This window comes from Hyperoodon ampullatus (genome assembly GCF_949752795.1).
Source record: "Hyperoodon ampullatus genome assembly, chromosome: 4".
Classification (NCBI taxonomy): Eukaryota; Metazoa; Chordata; class Mammalia; order Artiodactyla; family Ziphiidae; genus Hyperoodon; species Hyperoodon ampullatus.
This window is the reverse complement of record NC_136917.1, coordinates 14,188,896-14,210,954: the sequence shown is the minus strand read 5'-3', so window position 1 is coordinate 14,210,954 and position 22,059 is coordinate 14,188,896. Positions and strand designations below refer to the sequence as shown.

The window sequence follows — 22,059 nt, the reverse complement described above, 5'->3', positions numbered from 1 at the left end:
CAGGATGTGGAAGAAACCTAAGTGTCCATCAACAGACGAATGGATAAAGAAGATGTGGCACAGATATACAATGGAATATTACTCAGCCATAAAAAGAAACAAAATTGAGTTATTTGTAGTGAGGTGGATGGACCTAGAGTCTGTCATACAGAGTGAAGTAAGTCAGAAAGAGAAAAAGAAATACTGTATGCTAACACATATATATGGAATCTAAAGAAAAAAAATGGTTCTGAAGAACCTAGGGGCAGAACAGGAATAAAGATGCACACGTAGAGAATGGACTTAAGGGCACAGGGATGGGGAAGGGTAAGCTGGGACAAAGTGAGAGAGTGGCATGGACATATATACACTACCAAATGTAAAACAGATAGCTAGTGGGAAGCAGCTGCATAGCACAGGGAGATCAGCTAGGTGCTCTGTGACCACCCAGAGGTGTGGGATAGGGAGGGTGGGATGGAGATGCAAGAGGGAGGGGATATGGGGATACATGTATACGTATAGCTGACTCACTTTGTTATATAGCAGAAACTGGCACACTATTGTAAAGCAATCATACTCCAATAAAGATGTTAAAAAAAAAAGTTCCAATCCTTCTCAACAAGTTTTCTTCCTCTCTTACCCAAGTGCATCCTGCGTATTGATACAGGAAAATCCCTAGCCCTTGTAAATGCTCATGTGCAGCACGCCCAAAGAAAAAATGGCAGGGAACAATTAACGGGAACTGGATCCGCTGTAACTATGCACACGAGGAAAGACAAAGGAATAACAGGAAACGGAAACACAATAACAGACACAACAAGCTCCCAAAGCAATAATTATATTACAATTTCCCACCAGCTGGCTTAGAAATCTCAAAGCACTGAAACGTCTATCTTCCATTCCCAAGTAAAATTCCCTTCTAGTTTGGGGTAATACTACCATCACTTCCCAATGTCCCTGAGGCTCCACTGAAGAGAACCCATTGTGAAAGATTCTAGAGTGAACAAGACCTACTACCTTCCCTCGGCACTCCTTGCAGGTCAGCCTATATTTCTGATCATGAGAAAGGATTCAAGCTTATGTCTGGATTACCTTCAAGACATCTCCTCTGACCAAATGACTTCTCCTAGGCCCCAGAATGCACTTCATCCAACAAGCATTCTTGAGTGTCAGTGATGTTCTATATATGCTATGCTGGGGGTACATAAGAGAATAACAGATTATCCCACTCCTTAAGAAGCCAAAACTCACTTAGAGTTCCCGCAGCACTGAATGTTTACTGAATGAAGAGCTGGGGGCACTGCAAGATGACATGCCCTCAGGTAGAAAAGAAGAAAGCAGATGTACAAATGCTCTTTGTTCCAGTGGAGGAAAGAGACAAAGACTAAGAGAGGTAAGACAAGGAGGAAGGAAGGAAGGAAGGAAGGAAAGGAAGAGAGGGAGGGAGGAAGGAAAGAAATAAGGAATGGGCGGAGGGAGGGAAGAGAAATAAATTAAAAGGACAAACTGAGGCATAAGATATGATACATGGAAAAGATATGTTCTTGTAGATATGAAGTTCTCGCTTGGAGATGGGATAAGATATCATTGCCTAATCTGGAATTACAACGTTTGAATCCTTGAACCTCTCCAAGAGTTCAACTCTTAGGAAGACCCATAATTGTCTCTTACTGGTTTTCAAATAATTCAAATATTCTTTCAAGTTCAAGAATACCCCTAAGACTTCAATACACAGTCTCTGCCTTGACTATCTGACAAAAGAGAGGAATCGAAACAGGTATTTCACCTTTAGAATAGCCTAAGTGACATATGTTTTGTGACATGGTTCAAGACACTCACTTCTTTCTATTCATCAACTGAAATATCAAAGAATTCTCCTACAAAGGAGAATCTCAAATAATTACCCATTTCAGCTGCCTCTGAGTATGAAGCTTTCATAACTCATCCAATGTCTTGATCAGAATGATGATTTACGGACTTCTACTTTTTTTTTTTTTTTGAGAAACCATCCCTTCAAGTAAACAAGTTCATACCATAACTTGCTGACCTGACCCATGGCTCCAGAGGGGAACGTGTGACCATAAGTACACAATCTGCATATTCATTCCCCTGGTCACACTGTTTAAGACCTTAGCACATGACCCAAGATAGTTCTTGGCATAGGATTTTGGTCGAACAACAGGGAACCTAGAGTTGCTTAAGCTGGTAGAATATGAATCTGAGTTTCCCAGTGCCTTCCCCATTGGAAAACTTGCCTCAGAAGGCAGCCAACAAAAGGAGAGCAGACCCAAGATCTAGAGAGACAGAGACTATCCGAACGATACTAAGCATCTGGATCCAGCCATACCGAAGGCTAAGCACCCCCAAGATTTTTCAATAATGTGAAATAAAATAAAGTCCTATTTCCCCGAGTCAGCTTGAGCTGCATGCTCTTCCTTTGCACCGATAAGAATCCGGACAATACATTTCCTGTATGCTTCTTATTTCCCGTCACACACAACCAACCTGGTCACACACACAACCAATTCCCTGCCTAACTCTGCCTTGTAGCCAGGAGACACATAAATTGTTATTTTGCAGGGTGCATTGGAATGACTCCACCTCTAAAGCCTTTTAAACGGGTAGCTAACCTCTGTGATGCTGACCATCGAATATCAAATCTCTAAGGTGCTCTAAAATGTCAGCTCACTTTCTGGCCACTAGGATTTCACGGACAGGAGGATCAGCTGCAAATACCCGCTCATCTGTCATGTGCATCCTCCTAGAGCCAAATAAATGTCAAATTCTCTGAGTTCTGCTTCCCCATCCCCATGGAATACAGATTCCTGGAAGGTTTTCATCATATCTCAAATCAAATGAAGAATGTTAGATGAAATGCAGAAGAGCCTCAAATCACAAATCATAGTCACTGGAGAAGACATAACTCTTCAACATATGAAGATTTCTTCTTTTTTTCCCCAAATGAACTTGGAACAATTATTACCTATTCATAACTCTCTAAGTTGGAATTTTAAGCTGTTTTTGATCAGCAGCTGGTTATAATTTTGTAAGAGTCTCTCCAATGGCACAATACTGCTGTACCCCAGAGGAATTGCAGAGCTAATCAATCACTCTTACATAACTAGTACTCACTGTGAAAATAATGTCCTTGACCGAACAATGAACTTGAACACATATTCCAAAGCTTTCAGCGTTCTTAAAATTGGCTCACATTGCTCTCCTCTGCTGGAGGTATCCAAGTAAGTCTTCAGCACCATCATCAATTTCCTGAATAAGGGATTATATTTTCAAAATACATCTCTTTTCAGCCCACAGCATGGTAATTAGTTTGTTTACTAAATTATAAGGCATTCAATCAAAGGTTAGAGGTGATGGTATAGCCAAGCTCACTTAGTCATTTACACCATAAAAATAACTCTGCCTAAAAATATATGTTTAATACAGGGAGTGAATAAGTATTTCCTGTCCATAAAAAGCCAGCAAAGGAAAAAGTAGTGAGAAAAAAATCTTTTGACTGGGAAAACTAGTCACAGTGAGGATGTGAGGAGGGATGATGGTGGTGATAATGTTCTTTTCAGCTTCTTCTTCCCACAGAAAATGTTCTTGTAATATCATGGAACTCGGTTGCCTGGAAACTGACCATGTTTCTTTATTACCAGCAGGGTAGACTTCGAACTACTTGGCCTGCTTTTCCAGGTCCCTTCACAAATGGGCCTCCACCAACTTTTCCAGCATCATCTCTGATCTCTAACTCTCAGTTCTCTATACACAAGCTGTACTGAGCTACCTGTCATATGCACTTCCTTCTCTCTAGCCTTTGAATCCCAGTGTGTATCGCAAGTAGCTGTTCAATAAATGATAGCTGACGGACTGACTGACTAAATGAATGAACGAATGAGCAAACACTTCCATGTACTTCTGCCACCATAAAATATTCATACCAACCTATGAGTTTGCATATTTTTATTTAATCCAAATAACACAGCCAGATTGGGTTTCGTCAAAAAAGGTAGAATTCACACAGGCTGGTGACCAAAAGAAACTACTCAAATTTTTGTGCCCTAGGCATCCTGGCAGGGCAAGCAGGAAGTACACAGTTACTTACTTGTAAGCTAGGGTAGCACTGAAATGCTGTTGAATGTAAGCCTCCAGAACGGTGTTGAAATGCTGGAATTTCCGGTCGGCAATGAGTCCTATTATGTAGATCTTGAGGAAGAAGCAAGGAATCAGTGTTTTGTGGGCAGACCCAGGACAGGAAGCTGTATTCACATGGCATAACTGAATCCCTATCAAATTCTTTTGCCCAGGAATTAGGTCACTAATATAGCTTCAGTCCTTTTCATTAAGGTAGTACCCCTCCTCAAAAGTATTTCACGAAGTATGCTAAAGGGTTTCACGATCAGATAAGCTTGAGAAATCTCAAGTTATCAAAACCTTAGACTGCCTTCTTTATTGCAGGCCTTATCAGAGTCTTCCATATGCTTATGTGCATTGTAAATCTCCAAGAGAGTCATGCAATGGTCAACACTTCCCTAAGTTCTTTAATCAAAGGATCTTTTCGTCAGGAAGTATTTTTCCTTAGACACAGCTTTCTAGGAGGCCCTCTTGGGAAGCACTGAATTAAGTCACAGCTGTCTCCAAGTAAGCTCTATAAAAATGTAAATGTCACTGACACAAAGGGTTGACACATTCATACTTTATTGGTCACTGATACCTTAATGCAGATTTTTTTAATGTTTATTTTGACATGACATTGAGAAGATGTGAGTTGGGACAAGAGGAAGAACAGACCATTTCGAAAGGTGGAAAGGAGACAGATCTGCCTGGTGTACCACCCCCTCTAAAATGTTCTGGGGTGGGCAGGAGGAGTGTAACAACTGCTGAGTTGGAGACTGAGCAGGAGGAAGGTAAAAAAAGGGTTAGGAAACATTTTGGGTGCTTTACAGCCTGGCCAAGGACTCACTCCCCGCATTCATGGAAAGCCAAAGCGACTATTCACGGTATCCAGCTTCATGTACTTTCAACCAGGGCCAATCCACCATCAGCACTTAAACACTCCCCTTTTAATCACCCTGCCCATCCTTTCAAATGAACTCGAAGCAAACGAAGGGAAACAGCAACTCGTTCATTGGTCTGGTTGCCAAATGTTACAATGCCTCCAAAAAATTCATGAAAAGGGCCATGTGGGCCATAAGTTCTCTGTGTTCTCACAGTGAGACACACGTTAATGCCTAATGTCACTAAACACTGGCCCCCTCTCTCTTACCAAAGCATCAAAGACGAGGATGTCATACTCATTACTTTGAGAATGTTCCATCATGATGTTGAAGAGGGCATCCAGAGTATCCTGGAGAAACTGGGAAAAATAATGAAGGTCTTGTAAGAAAGAGTGTAGGTGACCCAGCAGTCCCACTCATCAGTGCTTACCCAAGAGAATGAGGGCACACATCCACCATGTGCCACGTTCAGGAGGGCCAGGTACTTTACTCACAAGAGCCAGAACTTGGAGCAGCCCAGTTGTCCCATCTTCAGCAGAGTGGATAAGTATAGGGTGGCATTTTCACATTATAGAATACTCCACAGCAATAAAAAAAAGAGCAGACTACTTCAACGTGCAATGACGAATATAACTCTTGTGAGCATTGTGCAGGGTAAGATAAGTCAGACACAGAAATGTTTATTCATTACCACTCTCTTTTTATGAAATTCAAGAACAGGCAAAAACCCTATCTATAATGATGGTAGTCAGCTTAGTGGTTACCCCCGAATAGGTTACTAACAGAGAAGGGGTAAGAGGGAACCTACTGCAATGCTAAAAATGTTCTGTATCTTGACCTAGGTGGTGGGTACACAGTTGTGTACATGTGTAAAAATACACTGAACTGTACTCTTAAGATAAGTGCTCCATACATATGTTACTATATGTAGAGTATACATCAATGATGATTTTTTTCTAAAAAAAAGAAAAAAAGAATGCAAAAGGGAGACAACAGAATGCCCTTTCAGATGACTTTTCCAGGCTGCCAAAGGTGACAGGCCTTATAAAAGGATGTCTGGGGAATTTCCCTGCCATTGTTGAACCAGGTAGGTGGGTCAACAGTGCACAGTTAAAGCACTGATCTGGAAATTCGACCATTGCTTCTCCCTGTATGGGCAATTCACTAAAATTTGATACCCTTCCCTCCTAAGAGATGGGTCAATATTTCCTATAGTCGAAACACAGAGCTACTACATAAGGATGTTCAATCTCAGAGTTTCTAGCTGTACCAGGTTCCCAATGGAAACAAGATCACCAGGACCTCTGGGAAACACTTGTCCCAGTTCACAGTGCTGGAGAGACAGTTGCTTTCATTAGATCTGCGCTTCAGACACTATATTCTCCACCACCATGTGGACACAACAATATGTCTGACATTTGCATTGTTTTCTGCTTGTTTCACCTAAAACGTGAGCTCTGATGTCTTTCCTTTCCTCATGTTTACTACATAACATTCTCGAAGCAGCAGAGACCAAGAATACTTTTTATTTCTAACAGCAACATGTAGATAATACTAAGAGCTCATACTACTATAGCAACTTACAACAACAAAAATAAATAATAGTTACTATTTGTTGAACTTTGTACATTTTCATAAGTGTTAGTTCAATTATTGTGCATTATGTGTAAGAGACTTGCGGAGTTAATTTTTAAATATTTATCATCTTGAATGCTCACAACCCTGCAAAATATGTCATATTGATAATACTATCCCATAAAGTTGGCAAGCAGTTGTACTGGGATCTACACCAAAGTTGATCTATTTCCAGAGACTGAGCACAACCATACTTTTCTCCTGCTCAAGATTCAGCATCACTGAACCTTATCATCCCCCAGATTTACCAATAAAGGCTTCTAATGCCGACTTGGGACACTGTATCCCATTGTCAGAAGCAAAGTTGTCCTATCTCCCTCAGCACTTCATCTCTCCCCTGAAGCCACCCATGATTTAAAGCTCTGTCACTGGTGGATGCATACAGGCAAAATGAAGCCCCACTGACCTTTACTACTTCTTCTCCATCGACAATCTTCAGTTTTTCTAAATTCTCCTGTAGCAGTTGTGGCTTCATACGCCACTTCAGCAAACCCAGCAAACCCACTAAAATAGAGTCCAGACAAGCAGAATTACTATTACTGGTCTAAACTGTCTGTATCAGGACCTCCCCTGTCCTGCCCACACATAAACACACACACACACACACACACACACACACACACACACAGAGCTATCAATGTTTCCGATACCATTCTGGGTGAGCTTTGTGGAGCACACCAGCGTAGAAATGGAGAATACATCCCGGGAGCTGACAGAGAGCCCCCCAACACTGCTGGAGCTTCGACTCAAGGTAGCCCCCTTGTTTTCCACATGGTGTCGGTAAGAAGGAAGAGTCAGGTAAGCACTGGCATCCTCCATCTTCTTGCTGTCCCCCTGGAAACAACACCTTGGTTACTTCCCCAAGCCAAGGGTATGCACCCAATGCTACATAGAGTTTGCAGTGGCCAGATTACACACTGTAGGTAGAGAGGATCAGCAACAGTGAGGGACATCGTAAGAGGAGCAGTGAACATCAGCTGGTAAGGTAGGGCTGTTTTTCCACAAAATAGGCAAGAACCCAAGGTTACGTTAATGGGAAAGGGGTTGATCAACCACCTGAAGGCTCTGTGGACTTCATTAATGGCACAGAGGGAACTGAAGATTCGCAAACAGGATATTTTAATTCATTCTAAGTTTTATAAGATCTTAACACAAACAAGCCCACCAGCAGGATAAGGAATCAGCTTAAAGAAGAAGTTAACAGCAAAGGCACTAGATTCCGAAAGTGATGGTATTTAGACCCTCTTCTACCATTTACATGCCTGTGTCATTTGGATACATTCCTTGGTCTCTCTGTGTCTCGTTCTTCTCATGATTCAACTGAGAATTAATCATATTACCTAATTCTAGAAATCTGGAGCAGACTAGATGGCATAATGCATATAGAACACTTAGTAAAATGACAGACACATAAGTCCCTTGGCATGCTGAAATGAATGACTAGAGGTAGGCATTACAGCAGTCAACATGTACTGAGCCCTTACTCTGCACTAGATGCTGCACTAAGTGCTCTGTATGCCGTAGTTCATGTCATTTAAGCCTCACAACAGTTGTTACTGTTGTGTATACTGTTATCATCTCCAGTTTACAGATGAGGAAACTGAGGCTTAAGGAGGGTGACTAAATTGAAAACTGACTGCAGCTGGGACTCTGCCCCCAGTGAGTTCACAACCTTTTAAACCAAGAACTACCTTGATGCGTCAAAAATGAGAAAACAGAGCCTGTACAGAAGGAAAAGCGGTGTCCTGGAAAAGCCAAAGAGACTCAGAGAAGAGTAGTAGCATGTTATGAAGCTTTGGTGAGGCTGTGTTTGCCATGCAGACCACAGGCAAAAGGGCAACTCCAGCCTCCAGTGCTGAGAAAGTCAAAGGCAAGGGTTTGATCCCTGTGCTGACCACTTGGGCTTGCCCCGTTTCACAGCCATACCCTTTGCCTCCAGCCAGGGGCTAGCCAGAGACACGCCACTGTCACAGGAGTGGTTGTGGGAAAGCACGCATATAAGATCAGGAAAATACTTCCCCACTTCTAGAGAACAGTGCAAGTCTCATGACGTAAAAATAACAGCAGTTGCCATCTATACCCTTTTACATGTTCCTTTTGCGTGGGTCATCTTATGGTCATAAACATGGCCATCACCACTTAAGGAAAAGGAAACAGAGACTCAGCAAGACATGTGAGATGACTCCAATTTAGTCAACAGCAGGATCGGGACCCTAAATTGTGGTATTTTTTCCATTAGCTACAGTGAGGAATCTCTCAAGTATTTCTTGCTGGTCTTCTGTACATCCCACAGGTGTCTTAACAGAGTCAAAGTCCACTCTGCATGTAACAATAACCTTCCATTTACTGAGAATTCCATGTACCCATCAATGTCATGTTTACATGCACTGACTCATATAATCCTCACAATTACTCACTGAGAGCTCACAGATGAGGACACGGAGGCCCAGAGAAGTTAAGACTTTGTACAAGGCCTCACACCTGGGAAGCCCCTATGTGTGTGACTCTGAGGTCCCTGCTCTTAATTACCAAGCCATCCTGTCATCTCCCCTTCACTTCCTGCATGCTCCCCACTGCAGAGTTCATCCCAGCTCACGGTACCTTTAGGACAACCAAGTCATGGCATCCGTCATGCAGAGTGGTCCCATCTTCCTTCATCAGCTTCACATAGGACATGGCAAAGTTCTTTTCTCCTTTATCCTTAGCTGAAAATAGCATTGTTGAGGTCAGGGGGAAAAAAATGATACTTGGGCCACCCAATGATCCCACTCCTCTCCCCTTAGGGGTTTTGCAGAGATGCCATTTGGTTGGGCACTCACATTCGAGAGACGACCGATGTCGAAACATGAATCGCAGGTGGATCCTCTGCATGTCTTCGATAGGGACAGCCACCTCAATAGGCAGAAACCAGAGCTCAGGAGACAATGAGTTAAAGAGCCCTCCCCACTCCACCCCGTCCCACCCCCCGCAAAAGGCAGCCTGACCATTTAACTTAGAGTGCTGCGTGCTGATTTATTACCCAGCCATCAAGCCTGATGAACTGTAAATACATTACATAAGAACTGGCTATGAAGAGAAAATAAAGTACCAAATGTAATCCATTTGGCAAATTGCATTCCCAGCCAATGAAAAGAGATCTGTAAATTATAGTGAGGAAAAATGAATCTCCCCAAATTGATATAAAAGTCACATAACTTTAGCGCAGGATTTAATGCACTGCAAACTGCACAGTGCACCTTTTCCTTACACACTCTAGGAGTTTGGGCAGTTGCAGCAGGGCTTAGAAAATTAACAGTGCCCATTAGGGGGCTTGCTGGGGGACTGTCATTTATGTAAATTAATAAAAATGCTTGAATCCAATCATATTCGGGAAAATCCTAGGCCTCATTCCCATCTTTGGTTTTTCCTCCAAGGACACTGGGCCAAGACAATCACCCCTTGGTCACCCAGTTTCACTGTCCAGTGAGTGGTCTGCTGTACCCTTGACTGAGGTGCTTTTGGCCTGTCTCTGGACTATCCCACCTCCCAAAGCCCCACAGCAATCCCTGTATTATACAATTCAGGCCCAGACAGAGAAGCTTAGCTACCTGTGAGAAAACCACTCAGATTTTCTGCGGATACTTTCTGCTCCAGAAAATGAAATTTGAGCCCAAAGAGGTCCACCACTTGTTTGTGTGTCTCAGAGCACAAGAACTGAGAGTCACATGGGCAGCTGTTGTCCAATTCATTCTTTCACTGCATACTGAATCAATACTATAAGCTACAATCATGTGAAGCATGGGCCATGCTGACGTAAGGCAGAGTCCCACTCAAAGAGCTCATGGCCCACACAGGGCAACACATAATTATCACCATGTGATGAGGGCTAGCAAAGAGATATAACTGGGGTACAAGAGAGCACAGAGAAGAGAAAACAACCTGGTCCAACAGCTCTCTGACTCCAAAGTTGGGTAGGTCATCACTTTTAAGAGAGTGAGTACAGGGAGACCCACTGAGGAAAACAGGAATATAGGTGACAACGCAAGAACCACTGAGGTTTGAAGAGCTACCTCTGAAAGGGAAGTCTTATGAATATCTTCAGTTTGGGTTCAGAGCACAGAGTGAGTGAAGACTGCTATTAATTACAAGGCAGAGACATTTGAAGCTGTGATCAAGCTTCACTGTCCACTAAATTAATTCCAAACTCCACTTCCAATGCACGATATTCCCTTCTACTTTAGTGTGACAATCTGGTAATGCAAATATTTGTGGTTAATGCCACTTCCATCTGAGGTACCCTCCCAACGGGGTATCTACCAGGCATTAAATAGCTTTTTATAGCCTCACATTTGCTCCCAAGCTCTGTCACTCCTCACTGCTGAGCAGAACGACACAACTTGATGGCTTGGGCACAGTCCACAAGATCATCTGACAATGCCATGGTGGCTAGCTGCTGGGCCGGTGAAGGGTGATCAAGAGAACCGGGCATTCACCCACTGGGCCACTATTTCCACTGCCTGACACACCACCAGAGACATGCTAGGCTACTGTTTCAGATCTTAGGGAGTCTTAGAGTTCCCCAACTATTATCATCATCATCATTATTATTATTACCTTGACTGTTTCCATCCACCGTGGCTGTTTGACTTGATAGTACACGACGGACCGATATTCATTCATAGGTTTGTCCCCAGCTCCCACGCAAATTGCATTCTGAACCAAGAAAAATGAAAAGAGAGAAAACACTATAGAATTGCCATTTTCTATGCTTGGGCAATTTTGGTCCCGAGGCCAAGGCTGGCCACAGGGCCTGGGATAACCCTGCCTTCTTTAAGCCTTCTGCCAGGTACCCTTCTACATTACGGATTTATACATGAATGTGCCCAGCCCTGGGAGCGACAGCTGCTTAACTATAGAAATTCTATTACTTGCATTCTGGAAACCACTGGAGCGCAGTAGGAGCTGACGTGGCTGCCCTATTGTCAATGGTAACCAGCCTTGGAGTTGCTGTGCGCTGCCAGTCTTATTAATTCTATTTGCTTCCTACATCTGAATTGCACAAAGTTACCAAACAGGCTCAGATCAGCCAAGCAGCAGCCCGTTCTGATGGATTTCTGATGCTAACACACCCAGGTGCTGGCGGGAGCTGGGCAAGGAGAGGGAGCTTGGGTTTCAGACAGACACATGGGCAGAGGGGGCTAAAGGAGCCCACAGTTAGGGAGCATCTTCCAGGTACCAGGCCCATGCTAAGCACTGGGATACGGGCATGAGTCAGAGAGTAAACCTGACATGAGGGCTCACAGTGTGGTGTAGGAATCATTATATGAGCAGACAAATCACTAGGCAATGTGAAGTGATGACATATATGTATCCAGTTGTCCCTTGGTATCCACAGGGGCTTGGTTCCAGGGCCCTCCCTTCCCTGCCACTGATTAAAAAAAAAAAATCCACAGATGCTCACGTCCCTTATATAAAACAGTGTAAACAGTGTAGTACAGTCAAACTTCTGCACCTGCAGATGCAGAACCTGCAGGTACAGAGGACTGACTATATAATACTATGGAGCACAGAGAAAGGACACTTCAGTGTCCCCTAAAGACTCAGGGAATATTTCTTGGAGGTAATGACAGTTGAAGATCTTGAAGAAAGGTTCCAAGTTGGCTTTGAGCAGAAACACAGGAAGGACATTCTGAGAGAGAGTGAGCACAGAGCAAGCATATCTACATAGGATATTTATTCTTAAGAAATCACCCTCAGAGTAACAAAGAATTACCTTGCAATAGAGTATGCCAACCCCTAATTCTACCTCTGTGTTCATTCCAGTTGTTTGGCCCCAAAACAAGATCTAAAGGGGCCTAAGTTCGGTTTTTATACCAGAACAAGAGATTGCAACCTCAAGTCTTTAGAGATCTAGGGACATGAGGATTGGTTTTGCAGCCCCAAGCCCCCAAACTACAAAACTGTGTGCCTCTGGGCACTTTTATGGTGAGAGAATCCATGACTCTCACTAGATTCCATCAGATTCTCCAGTGGATTCCCCACCAGGCTGAAGGACCAAAGCTGGCCACTCTGGGCCCCTGGGAAAGCAAGCTAAGCTGTGGGAAGGATAATTCTGTCCCTCTGTACTTCTGAGCTATAGGGAAAGAATGAGTTCAGTTTCAATATTGACTGATGCTACATATGGCCAGATCAAACCCATTTGAAAATAAGGCTACAGCATCCTTTCAAAACTTATCTCTGAAAAAACAAGGACAACCAGGGAACTGCAAATGAGGGAAGACATACAACTCTCTTAATTTTCAATGGTATGGAGCCTTTCAGAACTTCTTGGGGTGCTGAACTAAAAACATGCTTCCAAAGTTGTCCTAACCATTTAGAGAGTGCTTTGTGTCCAGCATTATGCTAAGCCCTTTACACGAACTGCCTCACTTAATTCACTCCTCACAACCACCTCTGATGATTACCGTCATTATCCCCATTTCAAAATTGAGTAAACTGAGACCTTGAGAGGTTACGTCACTTGCCCCAAAAGGTACCAACGCCCGGACTACATCTCAGACCCTCTAACTCTTTGCCCAGTGTTCCCGCTGTAACAACCTAGATGGCTTCCAGCCTCCTAAGATTTATATCTAGTGACAATGATGGGCTTAGCATTTCTGTAGCTCAGCTGAATCCCACATAGCTCATAAAAACTGAAAATACACATGTATCTCTGGTGAAAGTAAAGCTGCTGTACAGCATGCAGCTGAATCCCACAAAACTATCTTGATGATGAAAATTTTTGATTGCCTAAAGCTGGAGAAAACAGTCTCAGTATTATTCTGAGAAAGACCTAAGACAGCTCCCTCCCTCTCAACACTTCAGAGATAAAACCAAATGTCGCTGGGTGTGTAGAAAGAGCACTGTGACCAGGGACAGGGCCGGTTTTTGGGAAAATATAGATTTGTGCTTGTCTCCAGTGAACCTACTCAGTAATTTTCCCCATTGCCCACCCCCATGGCTCCCTGTTAACAACAAGGGCCCCTAATTGGCTTCAGGTCAGTAGAAGGAAGCCTGGAAACTTTAATGCCGACTTGGCCTTGGTGGACACACTTCAGCAGGAGGAAAAATCCGGCTCCAAACACAGGTCTTGTTTACCTCGTAGGAATCATCTGAGGAATAAATGACACCAGGGGTGTGAACGCATTTCGAGAGCCAGGAAGTGCTTTAGGCTGACAAGGTTGCTCTTATCATGGGAAGATGCCAGTTGGTGTCCACGAGGCAGTAACCAAGCCTGCGACGGCTCTACCTTTCTGGTAATAGTGAACTTCAATGAACACCCGTTATGTCAATTACTTCAGGTGGCATTCACAAGAGTAAGGTGCCACTGCTGGTCTCATTTTCAGACAGAGTCTCCTAGGCGTAGAGAGATTATGTAATTCGCTCCAGGTCATCCTGCTAATCCGGGCTGAGCTGGGCTTTCGGCCTGGATGCCTGGCCCCAGAGGTCATGTCTTAACCACTACACAGCACTGCCCCCCATGCCCTACCTCCAGCCCTGTAAACTGGCTGGTCTCAGAAGAGCAGAGGTTTCTCAGCCCTGCATCTGAGCATTTTTACTTCTTGAACTTGCTTTAGGTATCCCCGCTGGATTGTCTGTTTGACCCCCTCAGATCCTTTCCTGAAGTTGGTCTGCTTTTCCTAAATGTTACCTCCTTCCTGTTGCTGAGTATTTACTACATACCAGGTGCCTTACACCTACCATTTTGTATAAACAGCAACCCCACAAGGAAGAGATTATTATTCCTCTTTCATAGACATGTAAACTTGCCCAAGATCACACAGCTAATAGGAGGGGAGGGTGGGATTTGACTGCTGTCAGTTTGATCTCAGAGCCCAGCCTATTAGCTTCTCTGCTATGGGTCATCCTGAGCAAGGTCGTTGAGACCCCAAAGTGAGCCAAGGACAAGTCTATCTAACCTACTCTATCCTCCGACCCTGCTCTTCCTAGGAGCAGGAGGACAAATCAATACCCCTAAAGGGGACTGTTCCCACCAACATCAAACAGGAACGTTTAAGTGTGCTGCCTGACACTTAATCAGGCAGTAATATTTATTTCTGCAAGTAGAGAAAGACAAGCCTCCCACAGGCTTCCTTAGCAATTTGCAATAGTCAGTCAACTGAACTCCCCCTAACTTCCCTCATAGATGAAACTGCAAATTATCACTGTGCCCCACAGTTACCTCTCCATTTCTGCCCCCAAATTCCTGCCTATATATTCATCTTTGATAAGTGTGTCTGTTCAGCCTGGTTGGGTGTGACACGAAAGGATGGCAGCGTCGGAAGTACAAATGGTTCAGAAACGAGATAAGAGGTCTGCTTTCCCATTAACTGTTCCTTCTAATTTGTCCTTCGGCAGCGTCGAAGGCAAGCACATCAGTGTTTTAAAAAATGAGGCTGAGGTTAAAAAGTTCTCCAACAGGTAGTTGGATAAAAATGACTTCAAAGCATGGTCTATACATTTGTGAAACCCAATTTCCCTTTTAGATAAAAACCCTCTGCTCTTCCTTTGTGTTTCTTTGAGCAAAGTGTTTCTTACTTATTTTATTTTTCAGAAAAGTTTCAAAATCCAACAAAAAGAGGATTACGTTAAATCCTTGGATTTTGCTCAACTAGATATTAATTAATGGGACCAGTCTTTTCGAACAAAAAGGTAATTGCGATTTCTTTAAATTTAAAAAATAATTACGAATCTTCCCAGAATTTGATGGGAGTGGTTATTAGCCTCATTTTTTAAATGAGAAATAAATTGGAGGATTTTTTTTAATGTACAGGCATTAGAGTGAAGTGTTTAATAAGCGGGACTGGAACCTGAAATCAAACCCCATCTCTGCCATATACTAACTTTATGACCCTGGGAAAGTTGTTTCACTTGACAAAGGTTTAGTTTCCCCCTTTGTAAAAATGGGGAAAATAACAGTAATGCATCATACTTATCACAGTGCCTGGTATGTAGCAATGCCTCTGTGAATGCTAGTTATTCGTAGGTAGAGGGTAGCAAAATCTGCCTGAGCTCCAGGCCCCCAGGCTAAAGCAGAAGATCTATCAATATTCACACCCCTACCCTCCTGTGCTATCTGATCACCTACTGCGGCCTAAGAGGAATATCTGCCCACGCTGAAACTTCTGCTGAGAGCTGATTTTATTTTCAGCTAAGTACTCTGAAAGGAGAAATTGAGAAGCAAAACCCTCCCACACACTGGACACAGCTGCTGACAACCTTAAAGGAAATCTAAGTAAATAAATGTAAACACACATGACAAATATTGTACAGGACATATGCTGTATGAATACAGCAATATGCTTTGCATTCTTGAATTCACTCTGCTGGCCCTCTAGAGACCAATTTACGGATAAGGCTTTCCACCAGGATGTCTGGCTGAGTGCTAGGGAGTTAGATCAAGTGTTGGGAATGTCTGTTTTGAGGACATCCTGAGTCTTCACACCAACCCAAGGCTCTGTATTGATCCTTTTTCTTGCCATGGAATTTTGCCTGAATCAACCAGCTCAGGTTTCGATGAGAACAACATGTTAACTGTGAAAAGCTAACCTATAAACTGAGGTGCCAGGCAAAAACAAAGGAGGCGAGGTCATGAAAGGAAAGGGACAGACAATGAAAAGCCAACCGCTTTGGTGTGAAGAAAGAACACCACCAGGTCTTATTACAGGCTACTGTGCCAGCCAAGCTCTAAAGGTGTACATCACCTTACCCAACACCACCCTGCAGGCCCCTGGCGTTTAGAGAGCGGGATCGGGAACGGGAAATGAACATCTTTATGGACAGAGGCACCCCAGGGGAGCCCTGTCACCCGGAGCAACAGCAGAGGGTCCCTTACAGGAAGCGTTTTGCCATCCTCCGTGCACACACACATGATCACTTCCACATTCCTCTGAGTGGTCTTGTTGTACTTGTCAAAGTCACCTTGTAAGAGAGTGATGTAGATGTCGTTCCTGACGTCCCCTGTGGCACAGGGAGAGAGACAACAGTTGGAGTCTGTGTAGCAGGGGAGAGGCACTGACTAGAGGGCGCGGGGAGCTGGGGAGCTGGTGCAAGTGCCACAGCTTGTCTGTTCATGGAGGTAAAATCAGAACAATTTGGAAAAGCATTTTTACTTCATCAGGGAGGCTGGAGCAGTAGGTAACGAGAGGATGGAGGAACAGTAGGAAATTAGTTGCAAAAAGGGAGGCAGGATGGTCACGGCTGGCCGTATTTTTTTCTCCATTAAAAATCATTGAATTTTCATGCTCTAGTGACACCTTCTGGGAAGGCAAAGGCAAACTCCAATTGGATTGATCTTGGTGCGTGAATAACCACCACAGACGGTTCCCTCCGCAGATCTCTTACTGTGCAGAAGCAGACAGAATGACTTTCTGTGTCCAAGGAACACGGATGGGGTGAGGGACAAGGTGTGGAGGGTCTTCAGGAATGGGGGGGTGGGAGCTGAAAACCCTACAGGGAAATGCACAAGGGACTGATGTCTCAGTAAAGCAGGCATAGATAAATTACACCACCAGTGGACCACCATGCGACTGTGGAAAGGGGTAAGTCAGCGAGAGTGGTTATGGACACAAGTCCTAGACTCAAGTTTAAGGCAAAGAGGGAAGTTTCAAAAGAGTGTTATCACGCAGTCCCATTTACTTTCTTTCATTACATTCACATTTGGAAAATACATATCGTGGTTACTTCTGGAGACAAAGATTTGAGAGAGCTTTTAAGGTTTCACTTTAAACTTTTTCATGCCCTTTGGACATTTTACAATGAGCGTGGACTCTTCTGGTAATAAAAAAATAGCTTAGCAATTTAAGAGAATGTCAGTATTCACCCCAGAAGGAGTGAAATTATTCCACGTGTAGTAAAGTGGAAAGGATGTCCATGATAAATTATTAAGTGAGAAGTGAGCTGCAGAACGCTATGTAAAGTATAATAAGTAATGGTATATAAAGTATATGAAGTGTGATTCCCATTTGTGTGGGGGTGCATGTGTGTATATTTATGTGTTTGTGTTTATTATGTGAATGCATAGAAGATTTTTGGATATACAACAATTGTTTTCAGTGGTTACCTTCAGAGAGAGAAATAGAGAAAAGCAGTAGAAAAGAAGCAGTTGACTCTTTAAAAAGAAAATGGATCACACCAGCTAGACCACCCCCAGCCCCGCCCAGGGGGAAGGAGAACCTGGCATGATGATCTCCGGGAAGCCCAGCTTCCTGGCCACCACGGTGGTCCTGTCCACCAGGTGTGGGTAGTCCTTGCGGATCTGAATGATGTCACCCACAAGCATCTTTATGGTCACCCAGAGGCCTGGAAGGGAACACTCATGGTGAAGAGTCAACTTAAAGGTGTTCCCTTAGCCTCACCCTCCCATCATCTCTCCCCTTGGTCTCTCTCTGGAGGAGACCATGGAAGCAGAGACAAGCGGCCACAGATGCAGTGACCCAGCCCCGGGGGAGGATGCAAGGCAGGATGCAGAGGGGCTCTGGAGCAAGACACCTCCCACTTAAATCCCACAGGTTACTTCTAGCAGGGTCAGCTTCTGTCAAATCATTGCACCCCTCTAAACCCAGACTTTGTAAAGTGGGTTTGATATCATCTATCTCACAGGACCGTGGGAAGGATGAAATTGAACAAGGAAACATTTTACAGTGCCTGACACATAGGAGATAGGCTATACCAATTCCCTTCTTCCTTCAGGCACTAGGACATGCCTCCTTCTGCTTCCCATTTAGAGATTTCCAGCTCTGTAGATCACAATCCCCCATTCCTCACAATGGTCCGTCTGGAAGGAAGGCTGTGTTTCCCAGGGTTTAGGAGTTTGATCTGTTTGCCACAGAATCAAGGGATCTCAAGCTGAAGTCAGGCCCAGCCCACTTGGCCTGTTGGCACTCTACCTTGCCCTCCGCTGTCTCCCTTGGAGGCTGTGACTTTGCCCAGCAGGCTGTGCAGGAAGTCATTCTCAGCTGTCACCCTAGAAAGGAAAAGAGAGCACAAAATACTTGCGTGGTACCCTCATGGAGTCCCTACCTTGTGGTTCCAGGAGCTCCAGAAAGCTGCCCAACCCCTCCATACACCTTAGGTGAAAAGTGAGCCTGCCCATGTCAGCTCAGAGAGTGTACCTGCCATCAAGAAGCACATCTCTCTTTTTCACAAAGCAACATGGCTCTGAAATTTGGGGAATACCAATGCTACAAGTAGAGGCCATTTTTATTCCTAGGAAGATTCTTAAAAAGGAAGGATTCCCAAGCCCTCAAAATGAGTATCTGCTCAGCAAGGTAGAAAAGGCTTTAGCTGCTCATGCTAAGTCCTAATCACATGACTTAGAGTCACTGACCTCATTATCTGTAACAAAACACCATCCTCCTTAGACAAACAAGGACAAAGTTCTCAAACTGGGGGTCCTGCTTTCTCAAACTTGTTTTAGGTCAAAGAAAGGATATTCACCCTACTCACTACCCTCCTCTAAAGTCATGGATATTTCTAGCCGCAAGAATTAGGTTCTGATTTCCTGTTATATGCTCCTGATACACTGCTGCTTCACAGCTTCGTGGTCCCTGTCATACTTAATCTTTTGTTCATTTAATTCTGCATCTAAACATAAGCTTCAGGAAGACAGGGCCACCTTGTTCCCCAGCTCATCCCCCCACGCCTGGCACAATGCCCGGCCCTCTGCCAGCCTTCAGTCAAAGTCCGTTGAATAAATACCATCTGATGAACGAATAGGTGAGAAGCTGGTTGGGTTTTTTTTTTCACCCCAAATTCATAGTTTATCTAAGGGTTCAATCTTGGTGGTGTACATTCAATAGGTTGGGACAAATAGCACAAATATATAATAACATAGGTCCATCCCTCCCACACTCCTGATAACTACTCATCTCTTTGCTGTCTCCATAGTTTTGCCTTTTCCAGAATGTTAGTTATATAGTTGAAATCATACAGTATGTAGCCTTCTCAGATTGGCTTCTTTCACTTGTAATATACAATTAAGGTTCCTCCATGTCTTTTCGTGGTTTAATAGCTCATTTCTTCTTAGTTCTGAATGGTATTCCATTGTCTTGAATGTACCACGGTTTATTTATCCATTCACCTACTGAAGGACATCTTGGTTGCTTCCAAGTTTGGGCAATTATGAATAAAGCTGCTATAAACATTTGTGTGCAGGTTTTTGTGTGGACATGTTTTCAAATTCTTTGAGTAAATACCAAGAAGCATGATTGTTGGATCATATGGTAAGAGTATGTTTAATTTTATAAGAAACCAACAAACTGTCTTCCAAAGTAGCTGTACCATTTTGCATTCCCACCAGCAATGTGTAAGAATATCTGTTGCTCCACATCCTCACCAGGATTTTGGTGTTGTTAGTGTTCTGGATTTTGGCCACTCTGATGGGTATGTAGTAGTTATCTCATTGTTGTTTTAATTTGCATTTCCCTGATGACATTTGATGCGGAACATCTTTTCATGTGCTTATTTGCCATTTGTATATCTACTTTGGTAAGGTGTCTGTTAAGGTCTTTGGCCCATTTTTAAATTGGGTTATTTTCTTATGGTTGATTTTTAATACTTCTTTGTATAAGCTGCTTGGTTTTGAATGCCTCAGCACTGAGACCATCATTCTCAACCTGCCCTCCTCCTGGGAGGTCCTACCTGGGCTATCATCAACTCAGGGAATCAGTTCACCCTGCTTTTGTGTGGCCCTCAATCAGAAAGGATGTGGTTTCAGAGAATGGAAAGAAATGGGAAATCTCTCACGGGTGAAAAGGGATGAAGTGCTGCTTTTCTTCATCACTCTCTGCTTTCCCCTTGATGATGTCTGTTATATCCATAACTAGAAAGAAAAGAGAAATGAATTAATGGTTTAAGCCCTCTTGCTCCCAGGAAAGGGTAACAATGGGATGAGCTTGTAGGGCAGGAGGCTGGGACAGGAAAGCCTAAAAAGGCAAGCAAGCCAGCATGAAACAATACACAGACAGCAAGGGTTCATCACAGGCAACAACTGGCAAACGCCTCTGGGCAAACCAGGCTGGGAGGTCAACAGTCAGGGAAGCATCCAAGAACCCAGGGCTTGGCGGAGGCCAAAAGGAAAGAGTCAGAGCCGTGCTTATGGAATTAAGCTTATGGAATTAATTAGGTTTGGATCTGACATATTTGTACTGGCTGTTTACTGTGCTGACAAAACCCAAGCGCGGTGACTCCCTGTGGGATCTGAAGACTTATTCACCCTCTTTTCGTAAAGGTGCTCATACGCACAGACACGTTATCTGTGGATCCTTGAACCCTGCATTTCCAGAGGGATCCTAGCTCCTCTGAAACTTCTCCTTAAATCAGCCACTGAAGGTCCATAAAAAACCAAGGTAAAGAACTCCTGCACTAGAGCAGGGATTATAGAAATGGGGGCAGGGGGAGGAGCACTGAGACATGCTAGCCAAATAGAGCCAAAACCCTAGTAGCATGAAATTCCTCAAACACTCCAGGCCCCAGTCAGGGAGCCATTAAAACTGCTTGGGTAATAATCAACTAGTGATTGCATCTAGCACAAGAGAGGAGTTAGGGAACTGAGAGAAGGAGGGGAAACTGTTATCTGAACCTGACCAGCATCCATTCTCTCTGATGAACAGAACCCCCTTTGCCCATTCTCAGTGAGAATGATTTGGGTAGAACCATCTCCCCCTGGCTCCAGAGTTTTTCATACTGTAAATTCATTTGAGTTCCTGGATCCAGCTATGCCTGAAGCAATCTATTCCTAAACCTTTCAGTTACACCAGATTGCTGTCACCTGAAACCAAAAGAGAGAGCCAGCTACACTTGGAGACAAAGACACACTTTGCAGTAAGGCTGAAGGACCCTCACTGCCCTAACAGGGACATTGTGATGCCAAAAGTGTCCCTCATATAGAATCAGAGAATTTAGACCAAGTCATGGATCAACCAGGTCCAAGTTCCTCATTTTTCAGATAATGAAACTAAGGCCCTGGGGAATATGCTTGTCCAAGATCGCCTAGCTAGCTAGCTGGCAATAATGCTAAGTTGAAACACCAGCTGGCTCAGTATAAGCTAACTTCTTCCGCTTCGCCACTTTGCAAGCAGTGCCAGGGGACTCACTGGACAGCCAGCTGGTTTGTGATAACAGAAGATCAGCGTGTCCTGAAGTGAGAAACCTGAAACACTCGGTTTAGATATGGTATACGAGGATTATAAATGGTACACAACTAAAATGTTATATTTAATAAAAAGTAAAATTCGCATGTCGAATTGCTATTTCCACAGGTATTTAAATTGTCTTTTAAGAAAAAAAATGTACTTCAGTTTAAATAAAGACGGTTCCTTAACAGAAAATATATTGGGTAAATAATAGTGCAAGTGATAGTCAAATATAACAAAAACTGTAAAAGTGGGACAAGAATGATGAAGTCTTGGGAACCCCCAAGAGAGTTAAG

The 22,059-nt window shown here is 43.6% G+C and overlaps 1 protein-coding gene across 1 annotated transcript in view; it reads right to left on the bottom strand.

The window, feature by feature from the left end:
- The window catches only part of DOCK2 (dedicator of cytokinesis 2), a gene marked incomplete at both ends in the record, with an annotated part of 408,698 nt that overhangs the window by 334,686 nt on the left and 51,953 nt on the right, over positions 1-22,059 (bottom strand). Inside the window, 12 exons of the mRNA XM_079702106.1 lie at positions 3,112-3,246; positions 4,085-4,185; positions 5,246-5,335; positions 7,018-7,115; positions 7,262-7,445; positions 9,213-9,316; positions 9,431-9,503; positions 11,205-11,303; positions 16,465-16,589; positions 17,805-17,930; positions 18,518-18,594; positions 20,376-20,451. Coding sequence (XP_079558232.1) covers positions 3,112-3,246; positions 4,085-4,185; positions 5,246-5,335; positions 7,018-7,115; positions 7,262-7,445; positions 9,213-9,316; positions 9,431-9,503; positions 11,205-11,303; positions 16,465-16,589; positions 17,805-17,930; positions 18,518-18,594; positions 20,376-20,451 — 1,288 coding nt within the window. The remainder of the gene's footprint in view (positions 1-3,111; positions 3,247-4,084; positions 4,186-5,245; positions 5,336-7,017; positions 7,116-7,261; positions 7,446-9,212; positions 9,317-9,430; positions 9,504-11,204; positions 11,304-16,464; positions 16,590-17,804; positions 17,931-18,517; positions 18,595-20,375; positions 20,452-22,059) is intronic.